Here is a 23,268-nt window from a genome sequence, read left to right on the forward strand (position 1 = left end):
ACCCGGCGGTGTCCAATTTGTTTAAAAAGGATGCAATGAATTAAAGCTTTCGTGACTGCATAAATTACTCATTGTTTTTTTCGGTAAAGTCACGTATGTAGAAATACCATAAAATGATATTAAAATAAATCAATCACGACGTTTCGACCGCAACACAAGCAATCTTCATCAGGTGTAAAAAAACAAATAGCACATAGGGTGACATCAACGCAACACATAGAGAGCGTTAAACTGCACGGAGGTAAATACAAGATGAGAGACGAGAATTCAACAAACCTAAGAAAAATTTACGTGATGCAAGACCAGTCGGCCAACAACACAGTTAGACACTTGCCTGGCAGACCACGAATTTCAGACGAGTGCTAAATTTCGTGTTCATCCTCTGGGTTGAACACACCAGCATAGACAGTGAACAATTTTTTCTTAGGTTTGTTGAATACTCGTCTCTCATCTTCTTGTTGTATTTACCTCCGTGCAGTTTACGCTATCTATGTGTTGCGTTGATGTCACCCTATGTGCTATTTGTTTTTTTACACCTGATGAAGATCGCTTGTGTTGCGGTCGAAACGTCGTGATTGATTTATTTTAACATCATTTTATGGTATTTCTACATACGTGACTTTACCGAAAAAAACAATGAGTAAGGATGCAACGATTCAAACTACAGTGCGTAGAGCAACGCTCTTGTGGTTGGCGGTCCTCAGGGAAAACAACCCTCGTGCCACGCTAAACATCGCAACTCGATGCTGGCGCAGCCTACACGCCGGGTGTGGCGGTGCCATGGTGCGCTCTCGGCCGAGAGAGAGACGGAGAGACATGTGGCCGCAACTTGAAATGCGGCAACGCGTCACTTCAGTCTCGCTGTATCATTTGCCGGAATAATGATTCTAGCGAGTGGCATTAACCCGAATCCAAATTTCTCGCCGTCATCGGCAGGGCTCGCTGTCCCTGCAGCCGCATCGTCCACGTCTTCGCCCGGGCTCCGCGCACGATTTTTCCTCCTGGTTTCCATGTTTAGCCACTTCTGACACCAGTTGTAGTGGGTCAATAACCAGAGGAGAACTTCTGTGAGGCAACACGATATTTATTTAACTGCTCTGAATACAGGGTCCCTAACACAAAGGGGTAACGGCGCCTTTCACCCGGTACCTGAGGAGGTATGGCCTCCGGGCTACACTGCCGCCTAACACTGGGACCACTAATTCTTAGCCCTCCGGCTAGGGCCCCTAGGGGAGGCTACGCTAACCCGACCGTGCCAAGGTCTGCGGGTCCTGACTACTGACCTCACTCAGCTCCGGCCCTTAGAAGAACAGCGGAGCTTGGGGTCCAGGGTCCTATCTTCAGCCCCGTCTTCGGTCTTCGGCTTGGAGATGACCGAGACGGACCCTTTAGAGGTCCGGCTTATGTACAGGTCCGTGGCTTGCTTCACCCGAGCCACGCCTCCCTTCCAGAACCTTCTGGAAGGTGACATCATCCCCCAGTTCCCCCTCCCGGGGTTTGGGCATTGTGTCCCAGGATCCATTATCCCAGGGATTACCGTTGGCCCCCCTTGGGCCATAGTCCTTTACATTAACGTAATCGCACTTCCGCCCCCTGTTGACGCGAAAGGGAAGCTACCCACTAACAGCATGGGGAGTGCCGATTAATGCCTCTACATTACAAACAATTGAAGGACAACCAACTGGGCAGCACTAGTTACAAATCACGCCAGCGAGGCGCGTACCGGGAAAACGCAGCACCCAACGTTTCTAGATGACGAACGCAATGCCCACTCCCCGTTCGCAGTTCTAAATCCAAATTACACACAATTGAAGGACAACCTACTTGGCAGCCCTCGTTAAAAATCATTTACAAAGCTGCTGGAACAACGTCATGCTTTTAGTTCCTTACGCCCAAATCCGCTGGCATCCACTGGTGCGACATGTCCTCCATCAGTCAACGATTGACAAGTCATGCACCTCCTGACAGCGTCCGCAGGATTTCTCAAACAAGCTTACCGGCCCTTCGTGACCCTACTCAATGGTTTATCGAGCATGAAAAGAACTACAAATGTTAACAGCAACAAAAATATATTATTATTCAGTCCAGCACATAGAATCCGTCCAGGTTAATGTGCGACGGGATTCGCTGCCATTTAACTGTCTAGCGCTACAATTCGGGCTGCGTATATACTCACCTACAATGCGACTACAATAACATTATTTAAACATAGCAGAGCATGTGCAAGCAAAAAAATTGGAAAATAACAAATTATTAGGGGTTTTTTTTGCAAGGGTCTTGTGAAAGTGTCTTTCACGGACTTTTTTCTTCCCCCAACCACAAAATATCCCACACTTGGACCCGAGGTTTAACATCCGACGTACACACCGGTTACCAAGTGCAATTGATTTTTCGGGCAATTTCATTTTTATTTACCATCATCGTTCTTAAAAACGGCAAGCCTCCAAGAGGCAGGGGTTTAAAAAAAAGAAAGAACATCGTCGACGCCTGCCCAAATCCTCTTCCCCGTCGCATCGCACGGGCGAGCGATAACATTGCAGAGCGACGGCCTTCCCCTCCCGCGGTCGAACATTTCTGCAGGATTTCGATGACAAGTTGGACTGAAATATGCCATTGGCCTTTGGTATTATTTTTTGGACGGAGGAATGTGGAACAATCATCCACGCCAGAATGGACGGGTACTTTTGTCGACGATTCAAGCGACGTAGTGTAATGCTGGGGGGTAATGGTGGGGTTTTTTTTCGGGTCATCTCTTTTCAATTGCGACACTTCCGAGTTTCCCGTTGAGGCGACGCTCTGCTGCCGGGGAGGCATTATTTTGATCTCGAAATGAGGGCCTGGAGGACAGCACTGGGGGAGAGAGCTCTCGCTTCAAAAAGAGACCTCCGGTTGATTACTAAGACTCGATCTTTCTGAAGCGCGTGCCGCCTGTAAGACTCCGCTCCTCCGGTGACTTGCACGGTCGCCAGTTCCCAGTGTCACCACTTCTACAAGGGCAGGGCATTATTCCACGCTCCAGAATAAGCCTCTCTCCCAGACTCGCCTCCAACCACGCTTGCACGCAAACCGTGCGTCGCACGCGAACCGTGCGTGAACCTACGCTACACGTGACCTACATGAACCGTATGTCACGCGTGACCCATACATGAACTGTACGTCGCTTATGAACCGTACATCAACCATACGTCACACGTGAGCCGTACATAAATCATACGTCACACGCGAACCGTACGTCACACGCAAACCGTACATGAACCGTACGTCACGCGCAAACCGTACATGAACCGTACGTCACACGCGAACCGTACATGAACCGTATGTCACACGCGAACCGTACATGAACCGTATGTCACACGCGGACCGTACGTCACACATGAACTGTACAAGAACCGTACGTCGCACTCTAACCGTACGTCACCGCACAGTTTGAACGAAGTTGGTAAAAAAACGACTGCAGTTTTTGGCCGAGTTGCAAACTTAAGTACTTACGAATAAATACATTTTATTTCATTAGGTAAGGCCCACTGAGCTGCCATGTCGCTCTTTTTAAGAGTCGACCTGGTTATCACGAATGATAGCAGCTCAACCAGGTGGCTTATCATCGTGTGGAAATTTATAGCATCAGCCAAAAAAAATGCGTGACGTTGATTGTAAATGCGGAGGCTAAAACCGGAGGACCCGAGAGGAAAAAAACCACGCGACTACGGGGAGAGAAAGACACAAACTCCAAATATACATCAGGCGTCAAGGGTCGGGATCGAACCCACGACCTCCTGCCACAACACCAGGCGAGGGAGTCAACATCTCCGAGCCACCGCCTCGTGATGGCAGGCTTTGTCGGCGAGGGCCAAGAGACGGCAATCGGCAGGAAACATCTCAGCGGAGAGGGAGAAAGCCACACGCGAGCGTCTCTTTTAAACAGTTATCCACGTAGGGATAAGGTGCAACTTCTGGCGAGGATTTGACGTACGTACGTACGCACGTACGTACCCCGTTGAACTTCCTTTCGCACCGTATGTAGCCAACCCGCGCTCATCGGCAGGCGCGGATTTTAGCGGGATTTTTTGTTTGTTTACCGGGCGAGAGTCGATGCGTCGCGGCGGTTTAGCGGCGTGCGGCCCCGGGACCCGGAGCCCCGTGCCGCGGAACGAGAAGTTTGACTCCTGCCTGAAGGGTCGGATGGGTAATTCCAGAGGCGCGCGAACGAGAGAACCGTTGCGAGGTTAGGAGGAGGAAGTGGGGGGGTGGGGACCTTAAAAGACTTGGCGATACCGCCCCGCCGGCTACTCTCCGGTTTGCCCGACGTCCTTGCCAAAAATCCAAACGCTTGGTAGAAAAAAAAAGAGAGCAATTTCAACACCGCGTGAAAACCACAATTATCATCCGGCCGTGTTTTTGTTGTTGTTGTTGCCCGGTTAAAACAAAAATACACCAACTTACCAGGAAATGGAATACAGACCGTGAACACTACACACGCGCTGGCGTGCACGCACATGTATATATAAGACTATTCAAGTCGCGATTACAACTACAGTATAACAGTCCAGCGGACTCTAAGCTTAGCCGTGCTTCAGTCGACCGCACGCGAGTGCTGGTTCATCGTTTCACAAAGTGGGGAACTCGTCAACGTAACCCGGCTAAGGTCCTCCCTAGCACCGTCCCTCAACTCCCTCCCACCCCCCCCGCTACCCCCCTCGCCCCCCCCCACACCCCTCGCCACTCCCCCCCCTCGCAACTCCCTCGCCGCCCCCCCCCCCAGCTCCCTCCCACCTCACCACTCCTCACTCCTCACCACTCCCGACAACTTCTTAATCCTCACCCCTCCCTCATTCGTCCTTATAATACTAATATTATCCACAAACAATACAGAAAATCCTCACACCAAGCCTCGAAACTTTTTCTCAAGTGGGTTCTGCATTTGGGACGGTTTTTGCCCAATTTCCTTTAGCGCATGTCTCGTGTTATCGCTAAACTAAGCGGTGGCGGCTTTTGACTTCATTCGGGGAAGAAATCCCGAGTAGCCCGGATGAAACTAACCGTGCCGTATCGGGAGAACAATGCAGAAGAAAAAGCAACAAAAGATCTGCACTGGCCAGGTTCAGGAGCGCGCTCTCTGCAGAACCACTACCTCCTGACCACGCTGCGGGTTCAGTAGGAACGGGCAGCTTCACGCACGCGCGATCCGCCAACCCCTTGCCCATCGAGCGCTGGGACGCACTGGGCGTGCCTCCACGCCACCCGGCTCCATGAGTAATGTTCAATCTTGACTAAACCTAGCTTCATCGTACAGATTTAAACTATTAACTTTTTTTAATTTTACATCATTAGACCTCCTTTGCCAGTACCAAAATGTAATAATAGGGCTTTTCCCCTTTTTTCTGGCAACAACTGAAACCTTTTTACAAGGATTCATGTCTGCATTAACCACAATACCTGCAATCAGAATGCAAACAAAAAACATACTATGATAATATATGCATTGCCCTTGCAACTGATTGGTCCACACCAAGGGACGGCTTTCTTTTGAGCCTCGACCCAATTGGTGCTCGACCAGATGACGCCAAAAGGCGTCACACAGCTCAAAGACAATGCACTATCAAAGTAATGAGGGCTCGGGGTGAGCATCTACATCATTAGACCTCCTTTGCCAGTACCAAAATATAATAATAGGGTTTTCCCTCTTTTTTCTGGCAACAAAACTGAAACCTTTTTTACAAGGATTCATGTCTACATTAACCACAATACCTGCAGTCAAAATGCAAACAAAAAACTTACTATAATAATATGTGCATTTTTCGATTTAAAGGTTTTTTTTATATGCATTGTCCTTGAAACTGATTGGTCCACACCAAGGGACGACTTTCTTTTGAGCCTCGACCCAATTGAAAGCCGTCCCTTGGTGTGGACCAATCAGTTTCAAGGACAATGCATATATTATCAGTATGTGTTTTGTTTGCATTTTGACTGCAGGTATTGTGGTTAATGCAGACATGAATCCTTGTAAAAAGGTTTCAGTTTTGTTGCCAGAAAAAAATGGGAAAAACCCTATAATTTTTTTTATCAGCTCTTTTTCAGAAGGTGACCTGGGCCATCGTGAATGATAGCAGCTCAACCCGAAGTGGTGTATCGTGGAAATTAAAAGCAGCAGCCAAAATCTCCTTAACACGTGACGTCGATTCTAAATGTGGTTGCGGGGGGGGGGGGTGAAAAAATCAACAAGACCACGCGGAGAGAAAGAGACACCACATATATACGGCAGGCGTCAGGGTCGGGATCGAACCCACGACCTCCTGCATACCAGGCGAGGGAGTTAACATCTCCACAGCCCGATAATGCCGTCAATCAAGAGTCCACCGAGCGCTTTGTCACTCACTACGATTCCTATTCGCGTCGTTTTTTTTTCCTTTTCTTGTTGCTGCTAGACAACTTCCACGTCGACCAATATCCAACACTCACGGCTACGCGGGGGGTGGGGGGGGGAGGAGGAGGGGCGGTCATCACCGCACCGACATCGTGCGACAGTATCCGCCGCGCGCATTCACGCACACAATCACCCCCCCCCCCCCCACCACGACGCGTATAAACAAAACCCATGGTGAAACACAGGGCAGACGAGTGCCCGGGCGCCACGCGACTAAAAACTTCTACCGCAACGGCAGCAAAAAAAGAGCACCCCCTGCCAAGCGATCGCGAAAACCGAAACCGACGCCGCCATCCAGGGTCGACTCGCCTTCCCGCATCGTCGCAACCCAGACGGGGGGGGGGGAGGGGGGGTGCAGGGGTCACCGTGGTGCTAAGGAGGGAGTGGTGGGTGGGGGGCCCGCGGGCCGTGACATCTTTGCGCTCCGTTCACCGACACAGAAGCGGCCCCCTGGGGTATCGGCATCCATCACGGCCGCTGGTGCCGAAAAGCCCCAACGGTAGTTCCTCGCAAGACAACTTGGGCGGCGGGGCCAACACTGGGGACAATTGTCCGATACCGGGCCTGGGCCTCCCCTAGCTCGACTCGGCCTCAAACGAGTACCCGGTGCGAAATAAACATCGCCACTGGGGAGACAAAGGCGGCCGGACGCGGTGCTGGCCACCCACCCCTCTCGTGTGCCACAGTGCCAGCCTTCACAGTCTGTTAAGGCTACATGGCGAATCTTTGTTTTGTCTTCGGTGGTGGCATCCTCTACACAGCACCACAGCCACACAAAGCGTGACAAATCGCCACCTCCCCCGCCACCCAAAGGCATGGTCCGTCTTGACACAGCGCAGCGTTCACACCCGAACCTGTGAAGCTACCCCGCCATCCTCCTCCTGCTCCGTAGGGAGAGTCGCAGCTCAAAGCCGGGCAGACAATCGGCTGACCTGGTGATGACGTGGGGGTGGGAGCGGGAGGTTCTCAGTAGCGAAGGAAGCGCTCTCCCCCCGTCTGTTCGTCTGCCACGGGTCAGTGGGCGATGTTCTCACAGCTGGATGGGGGAGTTGCGGAGCAGTCCAGATCACACTATGAACGTTGAACTTCTTTCGCACCGTACGTAGCCAACCGCGCTAATCTGTGGGTCTCCGTGGGCCTCCATGGGTCTGGGGGTCTCCGAGTGTGTTCGTTGAACTTCTTTCGCACCACCGTACGTAGCCAACCGAGCTAATCTGTGGGTCTCTGTGACTCTGTGAGTCTATGTGGGTCTCCGTGGGTCTCCATGGGTCTGTATGGGTCTGTATGGATCTCTATGGGTATCTATGGGTCTCTATGGGTCTGGGGGTCTCCGAGTGTGTACATTGAGCCAACCGCACTAATCTGTGGATGTGATAGGACCTCTGCCACCGCAGCAGTTGGGAATGAGCATTCTGCAAGCCACTGAACAGCTATGGATTTACTCGCGCCTTTGCTTAACGGTTCGCTTTCCCGTATCCCAATGTCGAACGATACATTGGGGCAGGGGGGGTGCGGTTGACTGGCGCCGGTAAACAAGAGCCAGACTTGATAATGTTTTCCCCCTTTCTTCTGGCAACAACACAGGTGTTAAGATGTTAAAACACCAAACTGAAACCTTTTACAAGGAATCATGTCTGCATTAACAGCAATTCTTGTAGTCAGAATACAAAAAAAACACTCATAATATATTGGTACTGGCAAAGGAGGTCCCATGATGTAGAGCCAGACTTGTTGGTTTCGACGCGCGCCTACGACAGTTCTGATGGGTACGGCCGTGGGGGCAGCAGTTAGGGAGGGGGGGGATGAGGGGGGGCAAACACCGAGACACGCGGGCAAAGTGTCCGCGTACGGGCAGGGTTCCAGGTCAGGCTTCTCCAGGCTTGATTCGCTGGCAGGCCCCACCACAACGCTGCCCGCGTGCCGGCAGGCCAAGTGACGTCACGCAGTCAGGCGGACGCAGCTCTTGCTCCGCCCCTGCTTTCACCCAACTGGACCTTCATCTCTCGGTCGTCGGCAGCGCCCTCCCCCCTCGCTTATCTCTCGCTCGTCATCATTGATCGCATTTCTCTTTGAAGACCGAAAGGGAAGGAGGTTTTGTCCACAATTCTGGCTGTCGCCTGATGAGGCTGGTTGTTGTTGTAATTACGGGCGAAACGTCACGGCTACTCGAATTGTAAATGCTGTGCTGTGGGTCTCCTCTCGAACACACAAGCGATCAGTGCTGAACTAGTAACTAATCGGGCACGTTCTGTTGACGTGACAAACCCTTGCCGCAAACTAACCCCCCCCCCCAAAAAAACCTCCATTGTAATTGTATCTCTGCATGCCTTGATAAGCCCCATTCTCTCAGTGGGGCCACTGACAAAGAGATTTTTCAGACCACATCCGGCTTATGGGCTGCCTGGTAAAGAACCCTGCTGCTGCTGCTGTCTTGGCGTGGTCCCCACTGCTAACCGCCGACCCATTTAAAGAGGTAACGGGCTCACGTTTGGCTCCCGAGCGCGGTGTTGAGGGAAGCCACGGAAAGCCCTTGGTAATTTTTTGGCTACTGCTATAAATTTCCACACGATGACAATAAGCCAATTTGTTGAGCGATCACTTGTGGTGGCCAGGTCGCTTCTGAAAATGAGGCCAATATAGCTCATTGGGCCTTCAACTGGTGAGATGAAAATAGCGTAGTTTTATTTGTATATTATTTTTTTAACGCAATTTGTTTTCCTTTTCTATGCCTTGCACTCTCACCGCGTCTCTTTTTTTGCATCGTTTCATGTTGTAACGTTCTGACCCCCGTGCCCCGAGCTGGACACGGGGGATAAATCCGATTCTGCTTATAGTCTCCACATCGCGAAGTCGTCGCCTACGGCAGCCGTTCAGGCCCTCTCCGATGTTGCTTGGAAGTCTGGGTTCCGCTCGAGTCGAGGTCACTTGAGGACAACGACCCACCAGCGTTACCGAGCACAGTAGACGGACAAGGGGAGATGCAAGGCAGCCGACGGGGTTTGGAACTCTACGTGTCTCTTCAGATTAAATTTGTCGATTTTTTTTTCTTCAAGCCCAATCGTCGTCATCCGGCGATCTTGCGCGCCGCCGGTAAAGCACGACGCCGTATCGGTGGGGACGATGATTCCACAGGGGCGTGGCTTTCCTGTAGCCTCGTCGCCGCGCCAACCAGACGTGTCAATGCCATTGTATAATAATAACTAGGTCTAAGAGTCGTGTAGTAGTAATAATAATAACTATGTCTAAAGACTCCAACGGGATGGATGGGGGTGGGATCCTGCGCTTGAATTTTTTCGCCAGTCCATTATTATTTTTGTATTTAGTTGAGAGTTGTTGCCACGGAAACACTGCGATACACACGGAGATAACACTCAAATGGTCCACAAGGGTGGGGTTCGTGAACTCGCTTTTTGCGTTGATCCCATCTTCCGGACACCCTGAAGCTGGTTTTTCACCCCCGCAATAGATTTAGTCGCATCGCCTTCGAACCGATGTCGGGCGAACTGAAATTCGGCCACTGGCTCGGCCTTCACCAAATTGAGGGGGCCCCCATTTTTCCGTGATGATTCGCCGACGGAAAATCGAACTACGGCGATACCGGTAGAAACATCGTCTTGGAATTGACCCTCGGCGACTTGAAAGCCACGGGGCCCCCGGGCTAACGTGCCTCGGAAGGGTCCCGGCGCACGGTCGAGCGAGCGGCTCACCCTGCCAATTTCTGCCAACAAAGCCCCTCAGCGCAAGCTGGCCGTGGCCGAGTTAAGTGGAGAATTAACAATTTTGCTCTGGGCGGGTGTTGTTGTCGTCGTCGTCGTCGTTGCATCGATCGGGACAAGAAACTCGCCGCACGTACCAAGCTGCTGGCACCGACCCACTTAGCCAATTCGTCACCCACCCAGGGCTTGACCGGATCTTCTGCATGACATGTCCTCAATCGCACGCCCCCCCCCTTACTCTAACGTCGTTTTTCTCCCGAAATGTTCCCTGCCGCTGGCGCCCTTGAAGAGCGTAATCCCACCCCCTCTCCCCCCCACCCCCCCCCCCATTCCCTTACTTTGTACAACCGTCTTCAGGCGAAGTCGCACTCGGACGCTCTTGACAAACCGCGAGCCGTTGACCCCCGCACGTGCGCTCAAAATCGCGCTTCCGCCTGGGGTTTACGAGGAAGTCCGAGATTCGAACCGCAAGATCCCGGGGACGCGGTCGCCGGCTCTCTCCATTCCCACCCCCCCCCCACCCCCACCGGCGCGAGTTTTCCTCGAATCGCTTCGCCGCTCCTCCCCACCGTCCGTCGCAAACTCCTCCAAGGAGCGGCCGCCCAAAGCGAACCGAGAGAGAGGGGCGGGGGGGGGGGGGGCGGTGGCGGACGGCCGCCGCGGCGCCTCACGGGCCGCCCACGTAGCCGGCCTCCCTCCAGTGCTTCATCTGGTGCCTCTTGAGGTGGTAGATCTGCGAGAACCTCTTGCCGCAGCTGCCGCAGGCGTGCGGCTTCTCGGCGCCGCCGTGCATCCCCGCGTGCTTTTTGAGGTGCGACAGGTGCGAGAACGTCTCCCCGCACTCCTCGCATGCGTGCGGCGGCGGCGCCGCCGGCGCCACCGCCGGCGGCGGCGGCGGCGGCGGCGCCGTCTGGCGATCGCCGACGCCGCACAAGCGCGCCAGCCGGTGCTTCTTGAGGTTCGAGAGGCAGGAGAAGCCCTCGCCGCAGGCGTTGCACGCGTGCGGCCAGCCGCCGTCGGCGTGCGCCGCCGTGTGCTTGCGCAGCTCCGAGAGGCACGCGAAGCCGCGGCCGCAGTCGCCGCAGGCGTGCGGGTGGCGCTCGCCGGCGTGCGCGTACGCGTGCTTCTCCAGGTTGGAGAGGCACGCGAAGCCCTTGCCGCACTCCTCGCAGCGGTGCGGCCGATCGCCGGCGCCGCCGCCGGCGTGCGTGCGCTCGTGCAGCTTCAGGTAGAGCGGCGTCGAGAAGCTCTTGCCGCACGCCCCGCACGCGAACGGCCTCTCGTCGCCTCCGCGGCCCGCCGCCTGGCGCCGCTTGGCGCCGCAGGCGTGCGCGAACGGCTTGCCGCACTCGTTGCACGGGTGCGGCCGCTCGCCCGTGTGCAGCTGCTGGTGGGCCTTGAGGTTCATCTTGCGGGCGAAGGCGCGGCCGCAGACGCCGCACGCGTGCGGCTTCTCGGTGGCGTGCGCGCTCAGGTGCTTCTCGTAGCTGGAGAGGCGCGAGAAGCCGCGGCCGCACTGCCCGCACGCGTGCGGCCTCTCGCCCGTGTGCGTCTTCTTGTGCCCGCGCAGGTCGTGGGCGCGCGCAAACGCGCAGCCGCACTGCTCGCACACGTGCCGCAGGGGGCCGCGCTCGCACTCCTCGCAGGCGAGCGGCCGCTCGCCCCCGTGCAGGTTCAGGTGCACCTTGAGGCTGGAGAGCTGCGTGAAGCGCTTGCCGCACTCCTCGCACGCATACGGGCGCTCGCCCGTGTGCGTGCGCATGTGCATCTTCTGCGCCGACACGTTGGAGAAGGCCTTGCCGCACTCGAGGCACGCGAAGGGCCGCTCGCCCGTGTGCGTGCGCCGGTGGTCCTTGAGGCCGTTGGCCTGCGAGAAGCACTTGCCGCAGTCGACGCAGGCGAAGGGCTTCTCGCCCGTGTGCGTGCGCCGGTGGGTCTTCAGGCCCGACATGTTGGTGAAGCACTTGCTGCAGTCGGTGCAGACGAACGGCTTCTCGCCCGTGTGCGTGCGCTTGTGGTTCTTCAGCGTGTTCGCCTGCGAGAAGGCCTTGCCGCACTCGTCGCACACGTACGGACGCTCGCCCGTGTGCGTGCGGAAGTGGATCTTGAGGCTCGACACGGTGGAGAAGGCCTTGGTGCACTCCTTGCAGCCGTAGGGGCGCTCCCCCGTGTGCGTGCGCCGGTGGATCTTGAGGCTGGACACGTGAGCGAAGCCCTTGCCGCAGTCGCCGCACATGTGCGGCTTCTCGCGAGTGGGCGCCCCCCCCTGCTGCTGCTGTTGCTGCTGTTGCTGCTGTTGCTGCTGCTGCTGTTGCTGCTGCTGCTGCTGCTGTTGCTGCTGCTGCTGTTGCTGCTGCTGCTGTTGTTGTTGTTGCCGCTGTTTCCGCAGCGGCTGCTGGCGCAGCGGCTGCTGGCGAACCGGCTGCTGGCGGACCGGCTGCTGGCGGACCGGCTGCTGGCGGACCGGCTGCTGGCGGACCGGCTGCTGCCTCGGAGGCTGCTGTATCTGCGGCTGCTGCCGTTTGGGGGTCGTGTCGACGGCGAATGCCTGCGCGTAGGCCCTGGGCGTGGGTGGCGCCTCATCACTTTCATCATCTGCTCGCAACATCACCACCGCCGCACACACACACAAACACGCGCGCACAACCGATGGCAGTTATCCACGCTGTAGGTCTCGGCCACTCAAAAGCTACACACTCTTACCGACGATCGCAGTTTAGCAGCCAAGGTCTACACTTCACCCCTCGGCAACGCGGGTGGCAAGATTTTCTCAAGCTTGCCATTCGTCGTGGACAAACCACTCGAACGGCAACAATTTAGTATCTATGCTTAGACGGTACGGTAACGAGTCAGCATGTCGTGGTGTCTCCAGGCCAGGGGTCGGCAACCTGCGGGCTCTGGAGCAGCATGCGGTGGGCTCTTCAAGCGACTGCTTCGTGACCATTGTTTATTTAGGAGCGCCACCGTCTCGTATTCACAAGTGCATCACGGCTGATGGAACAGTAGACTCTCAATTATCCGCGTGCACTTTATCCGATTTGCGGATGAACCGCACCCGTGAGATTTTGACGTAAATTAACTCGTGGACTTTCCCTTAATTCCAAATGATGCGTTCATGCTGCCGTTGACGCGACTCAATATTTCCTACTCTTTGGTTCTATTCGGTAAAGTGACGTAGGTAAAAAATAAAACAACAAAAAATCACGACATTTTGGCCACAACACAAGCGGCCTTCATCAGGTGAAGGGACCAGGCTGTCCCGAGGACAGCGCTGGAGTGGAACACAGCCACGCTCAGACCGCGACCTTTAAGCTGTGTGCGAGGAAACAAGGTGCCTTGACAAAGGAATTAGCATAAAAAATTAGCATTTGATTGCCCGACTTAGCATAGAAGTGGTGTACATGGAAGTGCATATGCCGGTTGGCGCGGGGGGGGGAGGAGGGGGAGTTTCCCTATTGATGGTGTGAAAAGGGAATTTAAGAGCTGCGAAAGTTTGGGGTACCACTACTTGACAAATATACTGTACCATTGAAAATTAGTTTAATGTTTGGTTCGATTTAGAACATCTTTCCAATAGTTGCTTAATTTGAAACCATCTTCTAGGTTGAAATTGTGTCTGTGCTTGTAGATCTGAATTGCCTCGTGAACAAATCTCTGATAAAAACCCGTGGGTTTGCAAAGAACCTTGGTATCGGAGAAAATTATATCGTGATCACCCACAGCGTTGTAACAATGATCAGCTACGGCAGAAGAATTCATTAAGCAACCATTGGAAAGATGTTCTAAATCGAACCAAACATTAAACTAATTTTCAATGGTACAGTATATTTGTCAAGTAGTGGTACCCCAAACTTTCGCAGCTCTTAAATTCCCTTTTCACACCATCAATAGGGAAACTCCCCCCCCCCCGTGCCAACCGGCATGTGCACTTGCATGTACACCACTTCTATGCTAAGTCGGGCAAGCAAATGCTAATTTTTATGTCAAGGCACCTTGTTTCCTCGCACACAGCTTAAAGGTCGCGGTCTGAGCGTGCCTGTGTTCCACTCCAGCGCTGTCCTCGGGACAGCCTGATCCCTTCACCTGATGAAGGCCGCTTGTGTTGTGGCCGAAACGTCGTGATTTTTTGTTGTTTTATTTTTTACCTACGTGACTTTACCGAATAGAACCAAAGAGCATGGGATCCTTGCAGTCACGAAAGCTTTAAATCTAGAATCAATATTTCCTGCCACCTACACCCGATATTGCTGCCTGGCTTCCGGCCGCGGCCGCTGCTGCTGCGGCTTCGGCACGGTGCACCCCGGTCCCAGGTCGTCATCCCCTCCACGGCCGAGTTGAATGAACTGCGGCAATGAGTTATACTCCCGTGAGTTTCTGACTTCCACTCCCACTTGTCAAATATTGGGAATATTAAGACGGCGGCCATACCAACAGCCTTGGGGTCGGGTCGGGGTCAAAGAATTAAACCATCGAGTGAACCGGCTCAACATAGCAATAAACCCGACAATCAATTCTGACCGCTGTCGAGGTTTAAACTCTTATATACCCACCTCATTAGAGAGGTACTCTCATCCACAAATGCGCAGGAATCAAAGGTCTCCTCCAGACAAAATTTCAATTTAATCCTGTCCACATCTGCTAATCCTCATAATCAAGGTTTTTGGGTTAGATCGCTGTAAGTATAATTCTGTCGTAACCCTCCACCACCTGACAGCCAGTAAGGTTTGTCACCTAAACAACGCGACAATTAGTTACTATTTTTATTGAAAGCTTTCGTGACTGCAGGGATTCATATTCTTGGTTAGCTACCATGAGAGATTCGTTCATGAGGCTATCCACATATACAAACACAGAGACAATTTCAACCGAGAAGATGGATTCTGGCTTATCAATCACTGAAAGAATTTTATAAACTATTTCGGGTTTTAATTGATTGTTCACGCTTACGGTGGCTTTCAGACAGCATACATTGATTTTCGTCTCCCCCCTCCTCTTTTCCGAACATAGATGGACTCGTCCATCTGAATAACTGCCAAATCGCTCTCCGTGGTGCTAACGATAACAAACCAACACTTTTTTCAAATTTTCTTGCTGTGGTTTTCACACCTGATATGATTGCTTGTGTTGCAGTCGAAACGTCGTGCTAATTTCATTGTTTTATATTTGTGTTATTTTATTGTTTCCCTTCTACGTGACTTACCGAAAGAACCAAGAATATAATTAGTTACTACTTCAGCCGGAGTGTTAAGAGAGTAAATACAAAACATTTACAATTTGAGTAGTACGACATTTCGCTGGCAATTACATCCAGCATCATCGGGCGATTTGCCAGAATAGTGAAGCAACCCACCTACTTCCGGTCTTAAATAAACTGGCTGTCGGGCGGTGGAGGGTTACAACACAATCATACTTACAGCGATCCAACCCAAAAACCTTTATGAAGAATAATATTGGTGTCGAAAGCCTACGTGTTAAACTGACCTGCTATTACGTTATCCTTATTAAACATTCGGTCCATTAAGAATTTTAAAAAACGTTGATCATTAATGATTTTCCTGTAGAAGGGGACCACGGACATTCTCTGGCTCACTGAAACGTGGCATTCGCCATCAGATATTTCCCCATTTTCTTGAATCGGTTCCTCCAAGGTTACCACTTCTTTGAATGTGCGTGGCCCTGCAGGGCGGGGTGGTGCTACTGCTGTTGCGATTGCCAAATCATATTTCAAATTCGTGAATATGAAACGTTCCAGCTGCTCCAACCTTTGAGCAACCTGCCCTTCAATTATCATCATTCCCTCATCTGAAGCCGTGTGTATAGTCTAACACCCACCTAAGGCTCATTGTGACTTCATATCGGATTTCACAGATTACGCATCAGGGCTCACTATGTCCACCTCTCTGGTAATAATTGCTGGCGATTTCAATTTCCATATAGACAACCCTAAAGATCCTTCTTTATCAGCATTTCTGTCCATTCTTGGTACCCTTGGACTAACTCAATCTATTTATTCTCCTACTCATTCAAAAGGCAATTTCGTAGATCTGGTAATATCGAACAACATTGAAATGACAGTTTCCTCAATCTCCCCGGTGATTTACAGTGACCACTACCACATTGATTTCTCTGTCTGCCTTCCAAATCCTCCTCCTGATATCACCACCTTTTCTTATCGGTCCTACAAAAATATCTCACCTGCTCTACTCTTTGCACATTCTTGATAAAGATCCAATTTTCCTTACTCCTGATGTACCTTCTGTAAACCACCATAATCAAACAATATCAGAAGTAGTTAACAATCTTGCTCCTATCAAAAGTATTTCTTCGGCTCAATCTTCTTTTTTTGGGTTAGAGTGCGTAAATGTGTTGTTAAACCCTCAATTCGTTACTAGTACAGTCAAGCAAATCCACAACATTTACAATCAGAGTACGGTCGTGAAAGCCTACATGTTAAACCAATCATGGAAATAATCATCTTCTTCAGCATAACTTCTATGATCAGATTTAATCAGGTTTTTGGAAAGATCACTCAACTGAAACTGCTTTACTTCTTGTTTCTAACGATCTTCTCTTATCCACCGACCCTGGAATTTTCTCACCTGGTTCTCCTGGATGTATCTTCTGCATTTGACACTATCAATCATTCTATTCTTCTCGACCGCCTCCACAGCCACGTCGGCTGCTCTGATGCCGCCTTCCTAACCTGGTTTTCTTCTTAACTCTCTTGATCGGATGTATCATGTCGTGATAAACGGCATCTCTTCCTCTCAAAAACCCTCTGCTTTGTGGTGTTCCACAAGGGTCTATTCTAGGTCTCGTCTATTCACTCCACCTTCTTCCTTTAGGCAAACTCATCTCAAGTTTCTGTGCAGACGATACACAGATTTAGATCAGTTTCAATCAATTTGATATAAACCCAACTTCCACTCTGCCTTCCTGTCGAAACTGCAGTTTCTGACCGGATCGCGGCAAATTTTCTTCAAATGATTTACGCTAAAACTGAAGTTCTCTTAGTTGGGAAAAAAAATCACTTGCCTCCAGGCATCGTCAATCCACTATATGTCTGCTTGACTCTGACCTTCATATCAGTCAACAGGCACGGAATCTTGGCTTCCTTCATGACTATAACCTCTCCTTTTCTTCTCACATTTCCCTGATGTGCAAGACTGCTTATTTCCATCTGCGTAACATTTCTCGTACCCGTAACTGCCTCTCCAATACGGCTGCAAAAACAATAGTTCATACATTTTTTACCTCCAGGATTGCAATTCTCTGTTATATGGTCTTCCCTTGTCTCTCATCTCACCGTGTAGAATATGTGCAAAATGCAGCTGCAGGGGTACTGACTCATACCCGTAAGCATCATCACATTACGCCCATCTTACGATCCCTCCACCGGCTACCCATTCAGTCTAGAGTCACTTTCAAGCCACCTGCCTATCTTTCCCCTCTCATTTCAGTTTATTCCCCACCTCGTGTACTCTGCTCTGCTTCACTCGAGGTTTGCGGTCCAGCCCAAAGATTATACGCGAATAGATTGGCGGGCGAGCGTTCACATGTTGCAGCCCCCCACCAGTCTGGAGCCCTCTCCCGCTACACATCCGACAAATCTAATCAATTAAGTTATTCAAATCTGAATTGAAGGCATATGCTGAAAAATGGGCATTCATGTTACGGTTCAATTGGCTTATAACGTTTTGGCCGCTCCACCACCCCAAAATGTTGGGATTATGGTCTGGGGTATGGAGACCAAACAGATTTATTCAATTTTATTTCTCTGCGATCATCGTTTTTGTTACATACATTTTTGTTCTCTTTGCCAAGCAGTGGGGGTTCTGTTTTTGTATCATCTGCATAAGGGACCGGCTCATTGATGTGCAGCGTTGTGTGGGATGCAATTGCATGAATGACGCTCTATAAAATAAATTTAATATTCTTCTTGGAAAAATTTATTGCGAGTTATGCGGTGCTTAAACCGAACAAATACGTCGCTCCGGTTAATCTGAAATCCGCGTGATCGCCTCTATAGCACAGTAGTTGCCATAGCTGTATGACGGTGGGTGACGGCGTTTGATTGATGTTGATTGGCTGTGGCTCTGCTGCTGTCATCCACTTAGTGGGCTGAGTCTTCTGCTGGGCGGGAGCCAGGGAAGCTATCACCGAGCACGCGCATCGTCGATCGGTCAACTCTTTACTACAAACATTTATTTTGTCCATTAACAATAAAACATTTCTTAACTTAAACGTAATTTATACCTGCGTTAGTGGTTTTTGGCATAGAGGTCCACGGAAAATGGTTATATTTTTTGGATCTGCGATTTTGCATTATTCGTGGCCGTCCTCCCCATCATTAGCGCGGATAATCGAGAGTTCTACTGTATAAAATGGCTCCTCTTGTCATCACGGTTACCGACCACTGATTGACGGAACCGTCTCTGGACGGGGGGGGGGGTGTCCACTCAAGACTACAACAGACGCGGTCACGCTACGACTAACCCCTTTACACGTACGCGGTTAAGTGGCAGGGACGGTTACAAGGGTGGCGACAAAAACCAACGAGTATTCGTGTCCCCCAAGCGAGGACCGCAAGCACCACAATTTCGGTCGACGGCTTCGCCAGAATGTCGCCGAGCCGAATTGCCTCGCACGTGCCGGGAGGGAGAGGGGCAGTGGGGGGACCGATACACTCACCCTCACTGCTGCTCTCCTCTTCTTCCTCCTCCTCCTCCTCCTCTTCCTCTTCTTCCTCATCATCATCGTCATCTTCCAGGCCGTCTTCGTCGTCTTCATCTTCGTCTTCGTCGTCATCGTCGTCGTCGTCGTCATCATCCTCTTCCTCTTCCTCCTCCTCCTCCTTGTCCCACCCGTGAGGCACGGGTCGCCCGCCGTGGGAGTTCATCACGCTCTCGGGGTGCGCCCCGTAGTCGTTGTCATCGTAGCTGCCATCCATGTCTGAAACTGGGGTTCGGGATTGGGGGAGACACGATTAACTCGAGCCCCCCTTTTGGAACCCGCGCGCTTGACCTTTGACAACCGCCCTGCCCCTCCGACGAAGCTCGGAGAGCTGAATGGAGTTTAAGAAAACTCGCAAACAAACACGGCCTCATTGTGAAAGACGACGCAGATGATCCCCTGGGGTTTGATCTTCCACGAAGCTGCTCATGGTCCCCACCCCCTAAATCGCATCGGCCACTGCACAAACCACGGCAGCAGCAGCAGTAGAAAGATATGGATAGCTGATGATGCACAAATGGAAAATTAAAAACTCATCCAGAATCGACTGTGCAACTTATAACGTATAGTGGCAGAAAAGTACAGAAACCATTTGATTGTTGGCTTAACTTGTGTGTCTGTATGTATGTTGAAATTATTTTGCACCGTACAGAGCCAACCATGCTAATCAGAGGTGCAGGGGAAGGACAAGAAACTAAACAACAAGCAGTTCTAAAGAAATTTATTTCAAATTTAGTATAGTTGTATAGTGTATAGTAATCTAGTGTATCATAGTGTAGTGTATAGTAGTGTAATTTATCAAAGTGTACAGGCAGTCCTCGACTTACGGACACCCACACTTACGAATCAGCTTCCATAAAATATTTTAAAAATATACATCGACTTAAAACGCGAACTCGCAATTGCAAACTGAACAGCGGAACTATTTTGTTCAGAGGAGCGATCCTCCAATAGTATAGTGTATCGTAGTGTAGTGTGTATCGTAGTGTATAGTGTAGTGTGTGCATGCTGAACTTCTTTCGCGCCGTACATAGCCATCCGTGCTAATCGGAGCGATGAGTTTGCGTGCCTTTGCATTCCACCTTCAAGTTGGCTCAAGTCTTCACGAATATTAAATGCCATTTGGCCTCGAGGGTTTTACGAAAGGGGACGATCACTCCCTCCTGCACATAGGACCAGTCAACCAACCAGCGTGTAACATTCTGGGGGCTCGTCCGGGATGATCGCAACAGAGGAAATGCACGCAGCTACAGATCCGTCTTCCATGGGATACCGAAAGTGTCCACGTATCCTGTCATCTCTTGATGTGCTGATGTCCTTCTGCTGCCTGTGTCCTCCCTTAACGATGGCAGAAAGTCTGTGGGTTACCTTGTCGATAAAAACCTGGCTGAATATTACAGGCTATACCGCAAGGATTACACTGTGACCTAAGGGTCCCAAGAGAGGGGGACAGGATGTATGAATAATTGGGATCTCACGAGGGGAGAGGTTGTCACCCACCACCCATAATGCTTGCATGTATGTTGTATCATTTACCCCCTATACACGCACTCCCCTTAGAATGTTGGTTAACTCTTCCCCGCCCCCCTCTTCCTTCCCGCCTCCCACCCCCCCCCCCCCCCCCCCCGATATAAGCAATTTTGTATTTTACCAGGTAAGGCCCACTGAGCTGTTTAGCTCCTTCACAGATGTGACCTGACCATCACAAATGATAGCTCAATAAAGTGGCTTACCATCATCATATGGACATTTATAGCAGTCGCCAAATACTCTAGATGTGTGCCGTTGATTCTAAATGTCGAGGGAAAAACCAGAGGACCCAGAGAAAAAATCCACACAATCACAGAGAGAGCGAGAGAGACGCAATCTCCAAATATACAGCAGCAGGCATCATCAGGGTTGGGATTTAATCGACGTCCTCCTGTATACCAGACAAGGTAGTTAACATCTATCTCCAAAATACAGGTTTTTTTTTGGGTTAGATCGCGTAAATATGTAAATGTGTCGTTAAATGAGCCACCACCCGACCCAGGCAATTAGTAAAGGTTTATCACGTAAACAGAACATGCCAATGCGTTACTGTGTCGGGTGGTGGCGGGTTTAACAACACATATTTACGTGATCAAACCCAAACAACCTGCATTATGGATGATATTGGGCGCGGAAGCCTACGTGTTAAACTGACATCTTCCTAGCCACCCTTATAAGATCTCACTCCCCCCCCCCCACACCGACGGAAGATCCCCACCAGGTTGGGCGCATCGACCCTCCACCCCCAACCTAAACATGGCTTTAAAACTCCGATAGCCCCTCCTCCGACCCCCGCAGTTTTCTGTCCCCCCCCCACCCCGCCCCCCCTGCCAGAATACCATCGGTATGTTGTACCGGGCTCATGTTCTTACAACAATTAAAAACATAAAAAACACAATGCAATGATTGGGGCTCACGGGGAAGGACAAACGAGCAGAAAGACAAAGACCCCCATAATACGTAATACAAAGATCCCGCCCTTGTGTAGCTTTAACAGACTGTTGGGACAAGTGCTGTTAGCGAGCACCTATGAAGGCCGACACGGCACACAAGGGGGTGGGGGGTGGCCAGCACCACACCCCCAGTGCCAATGTTTTTAAACACCGCACCAGGTACTCATTTGAGGCTGAGTCAACTTTGGGGAGGTCCATGACCGATTTAGATAATCGTCACCGGTGTTGGCCATGAGTGGGAATCGAACTCGGGTTGCCGGGATCGTAGCGCACCACGCTAACCGTTACACTAGCACTCCCTCACAAATTACCAAACAACAACAACCGCCATTCGCCACTAAGTGGCGGTGACGTGACCAGGACACTTGTGCAAGGCCATATGCACCTTGAGGCCACGTGAAGTGTCGAACGCCCGCTGCAAGTCACGGGGCAGACCCAAGTGCCACGGGTCGACTGACTAAGATGACTGAGATGGCTGGCTGATGCACCACCTGTGCCCTCTACTGTGCCAACCTGCTGTGCATTAGCCACCCGGCACTCCGCTCATTGTTGTGAGCGTCGCTCCTCCACCCTCCGTTGTTGTTGGAGGGCGACTGCCTCCAACTGCCCAGTAGCGTCCTTCACGAGCCTCCTCCACAGAGGCCGATCTCGACACCGCTGGTACTAGTCATCGGCAAGTCCACTCAGCTCCACGTCCTCCTGTACCATATCACTCCATCTATTCTCTAGCCCGTGCCGCACCCGTTTAGCCCCCTCGATCCGGCCGAACAAAAGCATTTTCGGCATGCGGTGGCTGGGCATGCGGGCTACATGACCCAGCCAACGCAGCCTTGCCTGCCGGAGGAGCTCACCGATGGGACCTTGCCCAGATCTTTCAAGGATTTTAGAGCTCCTCACACAATCCAACCTGGTTAAACGCAGGATGGATCGTAGGCAGGCTAGCCTAAATGTTTCTAACCGGCGAAGATGTTCCATTAGGGGGGTCCACGTTTCGCAAGCGTAGAGAAGGGAGGGAATGACCGTGGCCGATAAGACCTGAAGCTTAGTGCGGAGCGACAGACCAGGTAGCTTCCACACAGCGTTACGCAACTGATGAAAAGATATTGCCGCTCGACTGATTCGGAGTGAGACCTCTGCTGTTAAACTGGAGCCGGTCATAAGCACACTGCCCAGGTATGGGAAATTCTCCACTCTCTCGACAACTGCCCCATCACTGATTGGGAGTTGTGGAGGTGGAGTGTCCGACGGTACAAAATACCCAGGCAGGTGCTTAGTTTTGATGGGGCTGGTGTTAAGGCTCCATCTCCTAGTAGCATGCTCCAGTCTCAGCAGCAGTGTCTCCAACTCCTCCTCTGAATGAGCAGCTATTACCAAATCATCGACATACATAATGTGGTTGAGCAATAGGGAGCCATCCCTTGACCGCACCCGGGCATCGATCAGCCTCCCATTATATCTGTACCAAATGGAGATTCCCCCGGTACAGCTATTGAAGGCTTCACGAACTACGTGGTCAAAATAGATGTTAAGTAATGTGGGAACCAGAGGATATCCCTGTTGCACCCCAAGGTGTACAGGGAATGGTTCTGACTCCCGGCCACGTAGTTTTACCCGGGCCCGCTCACCATCATGAAGGTCCTTAATGATCGTGAGCAGTGGGTCAGGGACTCCAAAAGCACGAAGAACAACCCAGAGCCCAGGCCTACTGATGGTATCATAGGCCTTGACCAGGTCAATAAAGCAGAGATGTAGGTCTTGCTGGAATTCTCTACACCTCTGTTGTGGTAGACGGACAGAAAATATGGCATCTGTGCAGGACCGTCCTTTCCTGAAACCGCATTAGGGCTCCGCAAGCCTCTCCTCAGCGTGCCTGGCAAGGCGATGTTGAATAATCCTTGCCAGGACCTTTCCCGGC

The 23,268-nt window shown here is 51.6% G+C and overlaps 2 protein-coding genes across 6 annotated transcripts in view; one reads left to right on the top strand and one right to left on the bottom strand.

Annotated features, from left to right (window-relative positions):
* Positions 1-23,268, top strand: part of LOC116956677 (uncharacterized) — an 88,779-nt gene that overhangs the window by 22,210 nt on the left and 43,301 nt on the right. The gene's annotated exons all lie outside the window — the stretch shown is intronic.
* Positions 4,768-23,268, bottom strand: part of LOC116956667 (uncharacterized) — a 30,091-nt gene continuing 11,590 nt past the window's right edge. For both annotated transcript variants that reach the window (XM_032978443.2, XM_032978442.2), the window contains 2 exons: positions 18,829-19,095; positions 4,768-12,732 (listed from right to left, as the gene is read on the bottom strand). In XM_032978443.2, coding sequence (XP_032834334.2) covers positions 10,805-12,732; positions 18,829-19,095 — 2,195 coding nt within the window. In that variant the 3' untranslated portion in view covers positions 4,768-10,804. The remainder of the gene's footprint in view (positions 12,733-18,828; positions 19,096-23,268) is intronic.

The sequence above is a fragment of the Petromyzon marinus genome, chromosome 66 (genome assembly GCF_048934315.1).
Source record: "Petromyzon marinus isolate PM22_M1 ecotype Great Lakes invasive population chromosome 66, UKy_Petmar_22M1.pri1.0, whole genome shotgun sequence".
In the NCBI taxonomy this organism is placed as follows: Eukaryota; Metazoa; Chordata; class Hyperoartia; order Petromyzontiformes; family Petromyzontidae; genus Petromyzon; species Petromyzon marinus.